At 41.5% G+C, this 14,194-nt stretch overlaps 1 protein-coding gene across 1 annotated transcript in view; it reads right to left on the reverse strand.

Annotated features, from left to right (window-relative positions):
* Window positions 1–297: 297 nt before the first annotated feature.
* LOC126482365 (cell surface glycoprotein 1-like) overlaps window positions 298–14,194 on the reverse strand; it is a 1,103,416-nt gene continuing 1,089,519 nt past the window's right edge. The window contains exon 4 of the mRNA XM_050106449.1: window positions 298–826. Coding sequence (XP_049962406.1) covers window positions 701–826 — 126 coding nt within the window. The 3' untranslated portion in view covers window positions 298–700. The remainder of the gene's footprint in view (window positions 827–14,194) is intronic.

Genomic DNA, 14,194 nt, shown 5'->3' on the forward strand with positions numbered 1-14,194 from the left:
TTCGGCACTGAACGATGTGGCTTCTCCACATTTCATTTTTAGACAAGTGCATAGATGCTGCAGTATTCCTGAAATAGAACGTAAATGAAATTTAACGTAAGAAGTATTGTCAGAAAACTGATTGGCGTCTGAGAAGGCAAATGTTTTGCTCTTCATCCTCAGCCCCAGTCACTGTTGTGCCCGGGAGCACATTCGGAGCACTCGCGCTCGTAGAGCGCTGTTTGGCAGGCCTTCACTAATACCTTAAACTGTATTCAAGGAAAAGGTGAGGTGTGTAATAAAATATTTACACAAGCATTGTTTAAACGGCATAAAGTTAAAATTATTTATGTGGTACATTACACAACATTTCTGAAAATATTCAAAGTGTCACACAGTTCAAAATATCCTACATAGAACGTAGTAATTTTTGAAGTCACTAAATCATGGACGAACATGGGCAATAGAGTGTAATGGTCAGGTATACTGGCTTGAGGGTGTAGAATGGACGCAGGGAGCTAATGAACTTGGTCCTTGGTAAGAGTTGTGGCTACATGCCTCAATATGGGATGTGGAGCGATGACGGCAAAGGTATATTTATAATATTATAGTGGAAGGACATTAACTTTGAATTAGGATATTTAGAGATTAATAAGTCACTGGGATAGGAGACGATTGATCTTACATTTGAATCTGAAGAAATTAGTCATACATCAGGACCTCAACTGATGGGCCTTAAGTTTGGATCTGAAGGTAGAGGCTGGGCATTGAGATCTGAGGGTACTGGACGAAGATTAGGGTCAGATGGTATAGGTCTAAGATTGGGATCTGAAAGTATCGGTTTTAGGTTTGCATCTGAAGGGATCGGACGGACATTGGGATTTGATGGTAAGGGATAGAGGTTAGGGTCAGAGGGTATAGGTCTAAGGTTGGGATCTGAAGGTATGGGTTTTAAATTCGGACCTGACGGTATGGGGCGGAGGTTAGGGTCAGTAGGTATAGGTCTAAGGTTGGGATCTGAAGGGATGGGTTTTAAATTCGGATCTGACGGTATGGGGCGGAGGTTAGGGTCAGTAGGTATAGGTCTAAGGTTGGGATCTGAAGGGATGGGTTTTAAATTCGGATCTGACGGTATGGGGTGGAGGTTAGGGTCAGTAGGTATAGGTCTAAGGTTGGGGTCTGAAGGGATGCGTTTTAAATTCGGATCTGACGGTATGGGGCAGAGGTTAGGGTCAGTAGGTATAGGTCTAAGATTGGCATCTGAAGGAATAGGTTTTAAATTTGGATCTGATGGGATTTGCTGGACATTGGGATCTGAGGGTATGGGATGCAAGCTAGGGTCAGAGGGTATAGGCCTAATATTTGGATCTGAACGTATCGGTTTTAAGTTTGGGGGAGTTGAGGGTATGGGATGAAGGTTAGGGTCAGAGGGTATAGGTCTCAGATTGGGATTGTAAGGAAGGGGCCGTAAGTTTGGTGCTATAGGAGCCGATCTAGCACTCCTGTCTAAGATTACAGATGGGCCATATGAACTGGAGCGCGAAGTTTTGACAATATGATTGATGAAATGGGGAGCTATATCATCACTTGCTCCCTGGAAATCTTGTTGATTGATGTGCTTAGAAATGTAATAATCTTCATGTATTTTTTCACTGTGCTGTCTGAAGTCCGAATCACTTCCAATGGCAAAGTCGCTTGGCTCTGAAACTCCGTGGCGATTACCTTCATTATATTGTGCACGCACTATAGTGACATAGAATGCGAACACCTCTGCAATTATCTGGAATGACAGAAAAATTTGTCAGTATGTTAGAAAAGTTTCTGTTTAGCTTCAAACAAAGTTCTATGAACAGATTACACGTTTTCTAGCTTACAACCACAACAGCTCCCTGAGTGAATATGACTCCGTGGCAAAGTTGTAGCTGTATGCGCTGCTAGTGTAAAGGTTAGATTGTTACTAATTGTGCAAAAAAATAATGCAACATTATTAGAAACGCATGAGCAAACACTTGCGAAATGATTACATTCTGCTCTGAAACATGGCTGGAAACACGCATTACATCACTGCGATACCACTGTTCTCTAATGTAAATGAGAAACTGTGAAGATATTTACTAATGTTATGCAGTCATAAGATATGCGGGACGTTAATTTATTATTGTTACAATGGCTCAACAATTTCGAGGAAAAATCAAAAGCAACTTAAAGCTCGTATCTGGAGTTTTGCGTCAACCACTGTACTCACCTGAGGAAACTACAGACAAGAGCAGAGAAAATTTAATTCAATTTTTCACTCTATAACAGTTAGAAGAAGTTTAACAACTAAACATATTTAGAGCATAAAGGTCCGATCCACATCAATTGTTTGCATATATTATAAATGTTCAGTGCATATTGTAACTCATTTTATTTTGGAAAGGTACATTTGATGGAAATGTAGTTCGATTGTAGGTGAATACTCAATCAGTATCGAGGCACATGTATACGTAGCAAAATAGTTACAAAGTGTGAAGTGGCTCCATGGCCTTTGACCAAATTTATGGGCATATAATGGAGGCTCACAAAATGTAACGTTACGTGATGTACAATGGGACTGTCTGAACACATCTGGTCCACTACTGGATTAAGTAAATGATATGTCTGAGTTTGTAACAGTATATTTCGAAATAATGTAGTTTGAAAGCATTCACTGTCCATAAATGAATGTCGCGAATGTACGAGAGGCGTTTTGTACGTAACGCAACACATTTTTCTTTTACTCGGCCAATTTTCGTTGAAAATATGAAGAACTTAGTTTGGGACTTTGTGGAATATTTCCGCTTCTGCCCCTATAGTTTCATGAAGTTTCGATGGGTGACAGTGCTATATGTAGTCTTCGAAATGGCTTTTGTAACGGAGGTGCCTTCCAAGCTGAGAGCTGTCATTGAGTTTCTTTGGCGGTAAACCACAGAATCACAGATATTCATAGGCGCTTGCAGGATGTCTACGGAGACCTGGCAGTGAACAAAATCACGGTGAGTCGGCGTGCAAGGCGTCTGTCATTATCTCAACAATGGACCGGTCCTCGTCATCTCCCTTACAACTCGGATTTCTCACCTTCCGACTTGTATCTGTTTGACCCAATGAAGTATGCACTTCGCGTGAAGCAGTACATGGATGATGGGGAGGTTATTGATTCAGCAAGATGTTGACACCGAGGTCGACCAGCAGAGTGGTACATACAGGCCCTCCAAGAAAGATGACGTAATGCCACCGTATTGAACGCAGATTATGTTGAAAAATTGAGTTTTGTAGCCATAAGAGTTGGGAATAACATAGTGTATTGGAATCCTCAATAAAACCAACCTACTTTCAGAAACAATGTGTTGCATTAGTTAATGAACTCCCCTCGTACAATAACGGTACTGTGAGGGTGTAGAGCTAAACGTACTTCTGACGTTCGAATTGAACATCGGCTACTATAGGACATGAAGGCTAACTGTCTTCCTACATTCGAACATACCACCGCCCAAGTAACACATGGAACAACCTCACTTGGATCCGGGATAACAAGTAAGCAAAAGAGGTCTTCGAAGTATACACTATGGATCCATGCTGATGACAGTAAAGAAATATTATTATTTTAAATTACTAAGCGAAAATATCTGATGGAGAGGGGTCTAGCGTATGCTCTAGTGGCGTCCACTAGGATTATTCGTTCATTTTATGAGTACACCTCTGTTTTGTTTACGAAGCCGTTCTCGGAGTTCACTTTCAGCACCAAATAGTCATTATCTGTCTTGGAAAGAATAGGCAATCTTAGGAAGATATTACAGTTTGCAACATCCATAAAATTGTCTTCGTGTGATTGGATGAACAAGTTCAAGAATTCAAACTGTTTTCCTGGGTGTAGAATGCCTCGGAGTGTAACCTTAAAGAAGATCATGATACCTGTAAGAATTCGATGCATTATTTTACGGCTGCGGAACACGTTTCAGACAGCATGGATTTTGATACTTGTATTTGTGCCCATCTATAAGCACCTGACTACGTCACTTCCTGATCTAGCAATAGCTACTCAGGGTACTAAAACGAAATTAGAGTTTAACGTCCCATCGTTGAGAGGATTGTTGGGGACTCAGCACAAACGTATTGAAGAAGAATGGGGAAGGAAATTAGCCATTTCCTTTCGAAAGGAAATACCCCGGCAGCTGCCCTTAGAGACTGATTAGTGTCGCTTTCTGTTTGTGAAACGTTACACAGAACAAGTTTTCTTCATTTCTATCCAACTTAGAGGCAAATGCTTTGTACAAAAAGTCATATACTGTGTTTAGAGTGTGCAGAAACAATGAAAAATGGTGTAGTTCAAATTGTCCTCACGCACTATGTTTATAACTTTAACTGGAATTATTAATTTTTTCTACTGCAAGAGTCGATTTCGCTGCACTCTACAAGACATACTACCATGTAATGTAATAAAAACATAAACACCAATGAAATGAGGGCAGTATTTACTATTTATTTATGTCCGTAATGCCAAAAGAATGAAGTACGTATCACATGTAAAAATTCTCCAAAGGTTTGGAATTTTTTCAGTATTTTCCACTTTTGAAATATATAAGGAAAACTGTTCTGCCCAGTATAAAGTAAGTCGCTGGGTTAAGTAGCACTCAAATTGTTAGCTCCCTATTACTAGTTGTTCCGGATTAAAGTGTGCTTGAAGTATTGCAAATCAGAGTTATGGGAAACTCAAGAAGCTATGTACAAGAGTTGAAACAATTCAAATAGCATCAGAACAGTCCAGCAACTTCAGCTTCTTCACCCGCGTTCTCTTTCTTTTTTTCTTCCATCTTCTCGCTCCTGCGTTCAAATGGTTCAAATGGCTCTGAGCACTATGGGACTTAATTTCTGAGGTCATCAGTCCCCTAGAACTTAGAACTACTTAAACCTAACTAACCTAAAGACATCACACACACCCACGCCCGAGGCAGGATTCGAACCTGCGACTGTAGCGGTACTGCGTTCAAGCTTTACTTATTATTTGTAGAGAAAATCTCTGCTGATCTTCTTATAAGTAGTGTTATCGTCAACACCAATCCCGATCCATAACTCTTAACCTCCATCCCCCTGTTGTAGCTGCGCCACCGAAACGTTTTACATCACTTAGATTTTGAATAAAATGGTTATTGGTCGTCTTCACTGCTTTTGGATGCAAGTTTCTCTATTCAAAAATGCCTTGTGAAAACCATATCCATTCTCCATTCACTTATCTTTTACCTTAATCCCAACTATTTTGGCACGTTTTCACATTGAAATTCGAAATGTCTTTCTCTGCATACACTTTTGCTTCCCTCACCTTCACGAAACCTTTTGAGTCTCTGTCATCAAAGCATAAATAATTAATTCAGACCTTTGAAAAACTTTAAAAACATATTCACCTTACATTTCACCTCTTCAAACCATAAAACGTATGGAACCATTAAACAAATGGCCCGCAACTTCATAAGACAAAACTTCGAGTGAAAATTTGAAAATTGATAACTACAAACACACATGTCTGAAGTCTGAATCTCAGGTAAAATAATTTTGTCAGGGGTGGCTTTCCCAAGAATACCCATCAGCTAAAACAGGGTGTTCTGCTGCATAAAGAAGCCCGTAACTGCCTGTTGCACATCCTCGTCAAACAGGAATCGTCGACCTTTCAAGGCCTTTTCTAAGAAGCCAAAGGCATGATTATCACACGGGGAGAGATCAGGACTGCAGAGCTGGTGTTCGAGTGTCTCACACTTAAATCGGACGAACTTACAAGTTACGACATTTGCGATGTGGGGCAGTGAGTTGGCATGGAGCAGCAGCACCCCTTGTCACTCACCATCTCACAATGGCGGTTTTCGGCAGACATGCTGCCCCACCCCCTCCCCCATACACATTCTTCATTATCCGATAGATGTCTACCAGTGTTTGTCCTTCGCCAGCCAAGAAAAGAATAACATAACGTTGGTCCTGTTTGGATCTATTTGGTAATAATGTCACCGTAGTTCACGTTTTCGCGTTTATCGCACGAATCTTGGAAAGAACCGAATACCACACTGATCCCTTGCATACGTGTTGGTGCATATAAACCCCCATCCGAATCGCGCTACGTTCCATACACACTGCAGTAACGCCCTCAAACGGGAACATTTCGTTCGCCCCTTGTATGATATTGTCTTAAAGTTAATATCCCTTGTAGAGGCTCTATATATCTTCCTCCCAACTTCCAGCTATCCCTTCTTTGCATAGAACTGGCTTACTATCTGAACTTACGAGATTCATAAAGTTACTTCTGTTTTGTCCAATTTTCCTATAGGCAGCATCTATCTCTCGTCTAGTTATGTGTGATTCTACAGCCTTTCATTTATCTTCTAGATCTTCCCGCTTAATCTTTTCGCATTGTCTTTCAATCTCATTTTTTACACTCTCTTTATTCCCTTTTGCTTCATTTGCTACCTTTTTATATTTTCCCCTTTCGTCAGTTAAATTCTGTATCTCACGTGTTATCCAAAGTTTCTACTGTCTTGTCTTTTCACCTATGTAATTCTTTGATGCCATCCCTATTCCATCTCTCAAAGCTACCCAGTCGTTTTCTGTTGTCTTCCTTTCCCCTGTTTCTGTCAAACGTTGCCTAATGCTCCTTCTGATACCCTTAACAACCTGTGGTTCTTTCAGCTTAGCCAGGTTCCATCTCTTTAATTCCCCACCTTTCTGCAAATTCCTCAATTTTACACTGCAGTTCATAACCGATAAATTATGGTTGGAGTCCTCTGAAAGAGTGGTTCAGTGTGGGGCGGCGGAGGGGTGAAGTGGACTGTGGTAGTCGTCGTGGGGTGGAGGACCACTGCGGCTGCGGGGGAGACGGAGCCTCTCCGTCGTTTCTAGGCCCCCGGTTAACATACAATACAATGATTGGAGTCCACTTTTTCCCTTGGAAGTGTTTTACAGTTTAAAATCTGGTCCTGAAATCTCAGTCATTCCATTATATATTTCTGAAACGTGTCGATGCCTTCAAGTGTCTTCCACTTACACGACCTTTTCCACAATTCTTAAACCTTAGCGTAGATCTGTGCAGAATTCTAAAGGCAGCTTCCTCTTTCATCCCCCTCCCCCCCTAGTCCATGGTCCATTGTTCTCCAATGATTCTTCCATCTATTCCTTTTCCCTACCGAATTCCAGCCACTTATCACAGCTAGCTGAGCAATTTCCTTTGTCTCATCGTACGATGTGTAACTTTCTTAATCATCGGCAGAACTAGCACCCATATAAACTTGTACTTCTGTGGTGGTTGTTGGCTTGATGACTGTCTTGGCGACACTGGACTCGCATTTGGGAAGACGACGGTTCAATCCCGCGTCCGGCCATCCTCATTTAGGTTTTCCGTGATTTCCCTAAATCGCTTCAGGCAAATGCCGGGATGGTTCCTTTCAAAGGGCACGGCCGACTTCCTTCCCCATCCTTCCCTAATCCGATGAGACCGATGACCTCGATGTCTGGTCTCCTTCCCCAAAACAACCAACCAACTGTCTTGGCTACAATAATGCATTCGGTATACTGTTCATAGTAGCTAATCGGCACTTCTGTTTTCTTATTTATTTTTACGCCTACTTGAGACTTAGGTACTCCTGTCCGATTTTGTGTTGATATCTTTGTACTAAAATGACCAGCAGTCCTGATCTTCCAGCTGCTGCACTTTACTCTTACTATAACTAGCTTCAACTTCCCGTTCTCCTTTTTAAATCCTCTAACCTACCTGCCTTATTAAGAGAGCTAATATCCTACGTTCTGACCCATCGAATTTCTTGGCTTTTCAAAAAATGTTCAAACGTGTGTAAAATCTTATGGGACTTAACTGCTAAGGTCATCAGTCCCTAAGCTTACACACTACTTAACCTACTTTATCCTAAGGACAAACACACACACCCATGCCCGAGGGAGGACTGGAACCTCCGCCCGGACTAGCCGCACAATTCATGACTGCAGCGCCTAGATCGCTCGGCTAACCCGCGCGGCCCTTGGCTTTTCCTGAGGAAGACATCCTTCTGAATAGTCCCAGTCCAGAGATCCAAATGAGAAGCCACTACCTCTAGAATACTTTGCGCAAGAGGATGCCATCATCATTTAACCGTAAGTGCAGCAGCCTGTCCTTGGGAGAATAAAGTCAGGCCAAAATTTTGCTTGCTTTCAGCCTTTCGCATTACAACAAGACAATGTTGGCTGATGTTGCAAGGTCAGATCAATCATTTTGACTTTTGCCCCGGCAACTACTCAAAAGGCTGCTGCCCCTCTTCGGGAACCACGAATTAGTGCTGCCTCTTCACAGACACTCCTTCGCTGTGGTTACACCAATGACATGGCTATCTGTATCTTTTAATCAGCATAGCTCATTTAGGTAATATTTTCAAATAATGCTTCATTTTTATTAAACCTGCCCTACAAATCACAACATTTCCTAAAGGTATGTAGAAAAACTCCAATAGACGTTGTTTTTCTGAGGGTGGAGGGGGAGGAGGAGGTGCAGCCTTGGCAGTTCTGCAAAGGGCACAGGATCATGACAGTACGGCTCTGTTGAATGCTGAGGGTTATAAACGTCTGCCCCTGTGGTGGAGTAAAAACACTGATCCATCGCATGAACAGCACTTTAACCAGTTCTCACTGACCAGTTGAAACACTGGTTACACCAGCTGAGTCGTTTTAGGTGTTGGACCCATATGAGGCGGAGATGACCCCAATCACCATTTCAATGTGAGAAATAGATTTATTTATTTAATCGTATGGCTAGGGTCCCCCGTCGGGCAGACCGTTCGCCAGGTGCCGGTCTTTCAATTTGACGCCACGTCGTCGACCTGCAGTCGATAAGGATGATAAGATGATGATGAGGACAGCACAGCACCCAGTCCTTGGGCGGAGAAAATTGAGAAAGAGATGTGTGTTCGTTATTGCTACATCGTATTCTCGATTGTCTCTGTATAGAGTGGACCCCTGTTGAACGAAACAGCTTTGCGGCAACTCGTGACACTTGGCCAGCAGAACGCCAAAAAATTACTTTAGTTCCCTTATGCAGCTGAATAGTTAGTAATTCGTCATGATACAGATGTAGGCCCCAGTTATAGACTACATGTGTGTGTGTGTGTGTGTGTGTGTGTGTGTGTGTGTGTGTGTGTGTGTGAAAAAGAGAAAGAGAGAGGAAGAGAGAGCATGAGAAGACAGCCAACTACTCGAAAGCGACCTCTATCCATCTGGTAGTTTTAGAGGTTGCAAGTAATCAACTATGGTACAGTTCGGGGGACCTAAGTACTTGTAGTCTGAAAAAGAAGTCTCTTTATCTACTATTTCGTCAGTATTTTGTTAATTGCTACAACACTTTATTACTGTGCTTCACTTTTTTTAATAAAAGCAATTTTCCTGTGGGATCATTTATTAACCCCAGAATTACAACAGACTGCTAGCAAAAACTATTAAGTTATTGCGAATATTAAATGTGTAGCCTACAGCTTACCTAAACTTCGTTTCTAGGGATCCAGGATTTTATATTCACATTTTCTTTGTTCTCATATCTGCTTAGTTAATGGGTCACTACATAGGTGTCCATACTTAACAAAAGCTAACAAAATTCTGTGACAAATAATTAGCAATTGTATATAAAAAATAAAAAGCTTGTTCCAGCAAACAAGGAGGCATTACTTTATTACAGCAAACTAATCAAGTAACTTTTCAGGTAACAGAAACCATCCCGGAAAACTTTTGCAGATACTGTAACTTATCAACAAGAAATTAAACAGGAAACTAGAAATTTCATTGTGTTTAGTAACGAGTTTTGTATTAAGAGTTTTGTATAACACACGAGACGATGAGTTCAGTGATTAAATGCATATAACATGAAAAATTGACGACTTACAGTGTGACTGATGTAACATATATCTGATGATTACTGTCCTTTACTAAAACTGTCCACGAAGAAAAGTAAAAGTGCTATCCAGCCTGACAGTAAACAGTATTTTACATTATGTATGAACAAACTATGTTCAGAGCTGTTTACACTGAGGTACAACATATAATGGGATCGATCTGTCCTGAGTTTCAGTGTGTTTTCATTACTACTATTGCATGACTGGTAGCTTTCAAGCATATTTTATGGAGAGGTTCCATATTCGTTCCATCAGGATGCCTTTCAAATAGCTTATATTAGCTCTAAAGTAGAATGCGTGTATAGAGTGAGGAAAGGAAAAGGGAGAAACTATAATAATTTGATAAGCAGGTTTTGTAGTTTTGTTTCATTTAATTATAAAATACAGTATGGCTGCTACGAGATTTGAGTATAATTTACCCTTTTGAGCTTCTAGTTTGATTAAAGTAACCACTGTGAAACAAACATTCAGACTAAGTGATTTTGCAAAATATTTATTATGTTATTGTACATAATGAAAGTTACAGTTAATTGACATAATATGCATTGTTTAGTCGCAGGCAGGCGAAGAAAGTCAATGATGACCTAACTGCTGCCTGCCAGATCATTGACCAATTGGTCGCAAGAGTCCAGAGTTTACATTTCCAGGTCTGGTGAAGCCTGGGTCTCCTACACTGGCTGGTCTGTTGTATTCTGGGTCCTTGATTGGCCTAGTGAAGCCTGGGTCCCCTACACTGGCTGGTCTGTTGTATTCTGGATCCTTGACAGGCCTGGTGAAACCTGGGTCCTCAATTCTGGCTGGGTCCTTGACAGGCCTGGTGAAACCTGGGTCCCCAATACTGCCTGGGTCCTTGATAGGCCTGGTGAAGCCTGGATCTCCTACACTGGCTGGTCTGTCATAGTTTGGATCTTTAACAGGCCTGGTGAAACCTGGGTCCCCAATACTGGCTGGTCTGTTGTGTTCTGGGTCCTTGACAGGCCTGGTGAAACCTGGATCTCCTACACTGGCTGGTCTGTCATAGTTTGGATCTTTGACAGGCTTGCTAAATCCGGGGTCTAGAGGTCGTTTACCTCCTCCAAACTGTGCGTTTGAGGTGGTGGCAAACCATGCCACCGTCGCTATAACCATCTGAAACAACAGATGAAATACTGTAGGTGCTATATTAATTTTCCATTTAGTATGAAAGTTCTAAGATAAGAAACAAATAATGCAGGTATTACCTTTCTACTGTCTTGATATACTGTATCCATCTGGAGACTATGGATTCAGTAACATAATTTTTGAAGAGATTGGGGAAAAAACTGAATTTGCGAATAAATTCTTTCAATGATACCACAGTCAGAGCTAAAATTTTAGCTATCGACGTGATTCAAATTTGAAGAGAAAATATAGCAAAAAATGAAGTTTTTAGCAACATACAGAAATTTCTGTGTCTCTCTATATACAATGAAGGTAACGACCTTAACTGAACGAATCTGGTAGTAGATCGTATGATCACTTTACTTCTGGATATTCCTTCCACTAGAAATGAATGTTTCATTAACAACCAGTAAAAAGCGTAGTGTAGTAGACCGTCATGTTAACTTTCAAGCTAAATTTAAGTACGCTCTAGTAGTAACATGGGAAATTGCGAAGACTATTATGTTAGCTTTAATTAAATTTCAGCTGCTGTGCTGTTTAATAATCAGTAAAAGGCCAGCCACATACAAGCCAACCATGTTTAAAAAGCCTGATAACCGAAATGTTCTACATAATTTGGCTGGAATACCTGTACTCTTTTATGACTAGTGAACCTCTGGGGTTACGTCGCTAGCGCGTTAGAGCGTGCGATATTGGTACACAGCAAATCCTATTTCGATTACGGCTACTATTAGAGAATTTTCCTTCGAGAGAGAATCGGTAAGGAAAAAGGAGAAAGGGGAGAAGGGAGTAATTAATTCGCCACTTTATGACATGCGAGGAAAGATTATTAGCGCTTCCCCGTATTGCAGGTTGACGTGAATAGCAGGGAGAGCAAATGGCTCCTTGCTGCCGTCGAATGATGCTTTAGGCAGGTGATGAAGCTTCCACAGTTTAAATATCTCAGTGCAGCCATTAAGAAAATGAAACTGAAACAATAGTAAACTGCCAAAAGATGAAACCTGCATATCGACTCAGCTAAAATATCTACAACAAGAGCTGTATCTTCAGGCACAAAATTAACACATTACAAAACGGAAATTAATTCAGAATGCCTCTATGGATTAGAAACACTTACTCTAAAAAGGGAAACAGACATTGTAAACAGTGAGAAAAAAGAACGAAAAATCGTAAGAAAAATTCTAGGTCCAAAACTTATAGACGAAACATACCCTCTGAGAAGCCGTTAGAAAATAAAAAAATACACAAATATCCATAGAGACATTTGAAACGCAGGCTAAGATCACAAAAATGAACCCAGACTAACTTACAAATGGCGTATTTTCAAATGGTTCAAATGGCCCTAAGCACAACGAGACTTACCATCTGAGGTCGACGTACTATAGACTTAGAACTACTTAAACCTAACTAACCTAAGGACATCACACATATCCATGCCCAAGGAAGGACTCGAACCTGCGACCGTAGCAGCAGCGCGGTTCCCGACTGAAGTGCCTAGAACCGCTCGGCCACATCCGCCGGCAATGGTCTATTTTGTTTTTGAGGTAGAAGCAAAGCCACAACGGGATGAAGTGGGTCGGCGAGATCAAAACTGATCTACAATTGCGAAGAATTACTCCAGAAGACGGCCAAGCGGTGAAATCTTCAGGCCCAGAATTCACACGTGACAAGTTACCGAGAGGAAAATCCAAAGTAAAAGACTTGGTCTGAAGAGAGAAAGGGAGCACACAGGAAGAGAGCGAAAGAAATATGTCACCAAAGAAGGCATTGACTAACTCTAAGTACTTCTCGTAGTCATAATGGGCTTACTCGCTAATAAAAATAAACAATCTGTGCACTGTATCGTTTGAACTGCAGAAAGAAAAGAATAAGCTGTAAACTGTGCCCTCTGCTTCTATGCGTCGATGAACTAACACAGTTTTCCCCGTGTGATAGAAACAAACCGATGGGTCACTGGTGAAAAAATGCGTGACCACGATATTAGGTTTGATCATTTGCTTTCATGTGAATAAGCCTTGAAATGCTTCGTATCAGCCAATTACTGATCTGGAGCTGTGTTACAAGTGCCACGGAGTAATACGTAGTACATAAGAATATATTCCATAAACACGTCAGTGCCGCGTATTTCAAAATCCAGCACATTCTTGAACTACAGTTTCCCTACATCAAGCTTACGACGACAGCTACAACTGCACAGAATCTTTATTTTTGCCTGCTGCAAATACATAACACATATCGAAATCCTGCAACAAAGTGAAGTGTAAGCAATGCAGAGATTCTTGAAAGACTGCTAAATCAGATCACACCCTCAGATTCAAAAGTAATACAGTGCCTGTTTTCTCTTTAAAATGAAATGTTGTTCCAATCGTGAAACTGAAATTTGCCAATCTACGACAACATTGTCATTGCAGCAATGCCATCATACAAATACATTGAAGAACCGAAGAGACTGGTGCACCTGCCTAATATCGTGTAGAGCCCCAGAGAGCATGCAAAAGTGCCGCAACACGACGCGGCATGGACCCGACTAATGTCTAAAGTTGTGCTGGAGGGAACAGACACCGTGAATCCTGCAGAGCTATCCTTAAATCCGTAGCAGTACGAGAGGGTGAAGATCTCTTCTGAACAGCACGTTACAAAGCATCACAGTTATGCTCAATAATGTTAATGTCTGGGGAGTTTGGTGGCCAAAGGAAGTGTTTAAACTCAGAAGAGTGTTTCTGGAGCCACTCTGCAGCAATTCTGGACGTGTGGGATGTCGGATTGTCCTGCTGGAATTTCCCAAGTCCGCCGGAATGCACAATGGACATGAATGGATGCAGGTGATTAGACAGAATGCTTACGTACGTGTCACCTGTCAGGGTCGTATCTAGACGTATGAGGGGTCCCATAAAACTTCAACTGCACACATCTCACACCATAACAGAGCCTCCATCAGCTTGAACAATCACCTGCAGACGTGCTGTGTCCATGGATTCATGAGGTGGTCTCCATACCAGTACACTCCCATACTCTCGATACAATTTGAAGCGAGACTCGTCTGACCAGGCAATATGTTTCCAGTCATCAACAGTCCAATGACGGTGTTGACGGGTCCAGGCGAGGTGTAAAGCTTTGTGTCGTGCAGTCATCAAGGGTACACGAGTGGGCCTTCG

The sequence above is a fragment of the Schistocerca serialis genome, chromosome 5, assembly GCF_023864345.2.
Source record: "Schistocerca serialis cubense isolate TAMUIC-IGC-003099 chromosome 5, iqSchSeri2.2, whole genome shotgun sequence".
NCBI classification, from domain to species: domain Eukaryota; kingdom Metazoa; phylum Arthropoda; class Insecta; order Orthoptera; family Acrididae; genus Schistocerca; species Schistocerca serialis.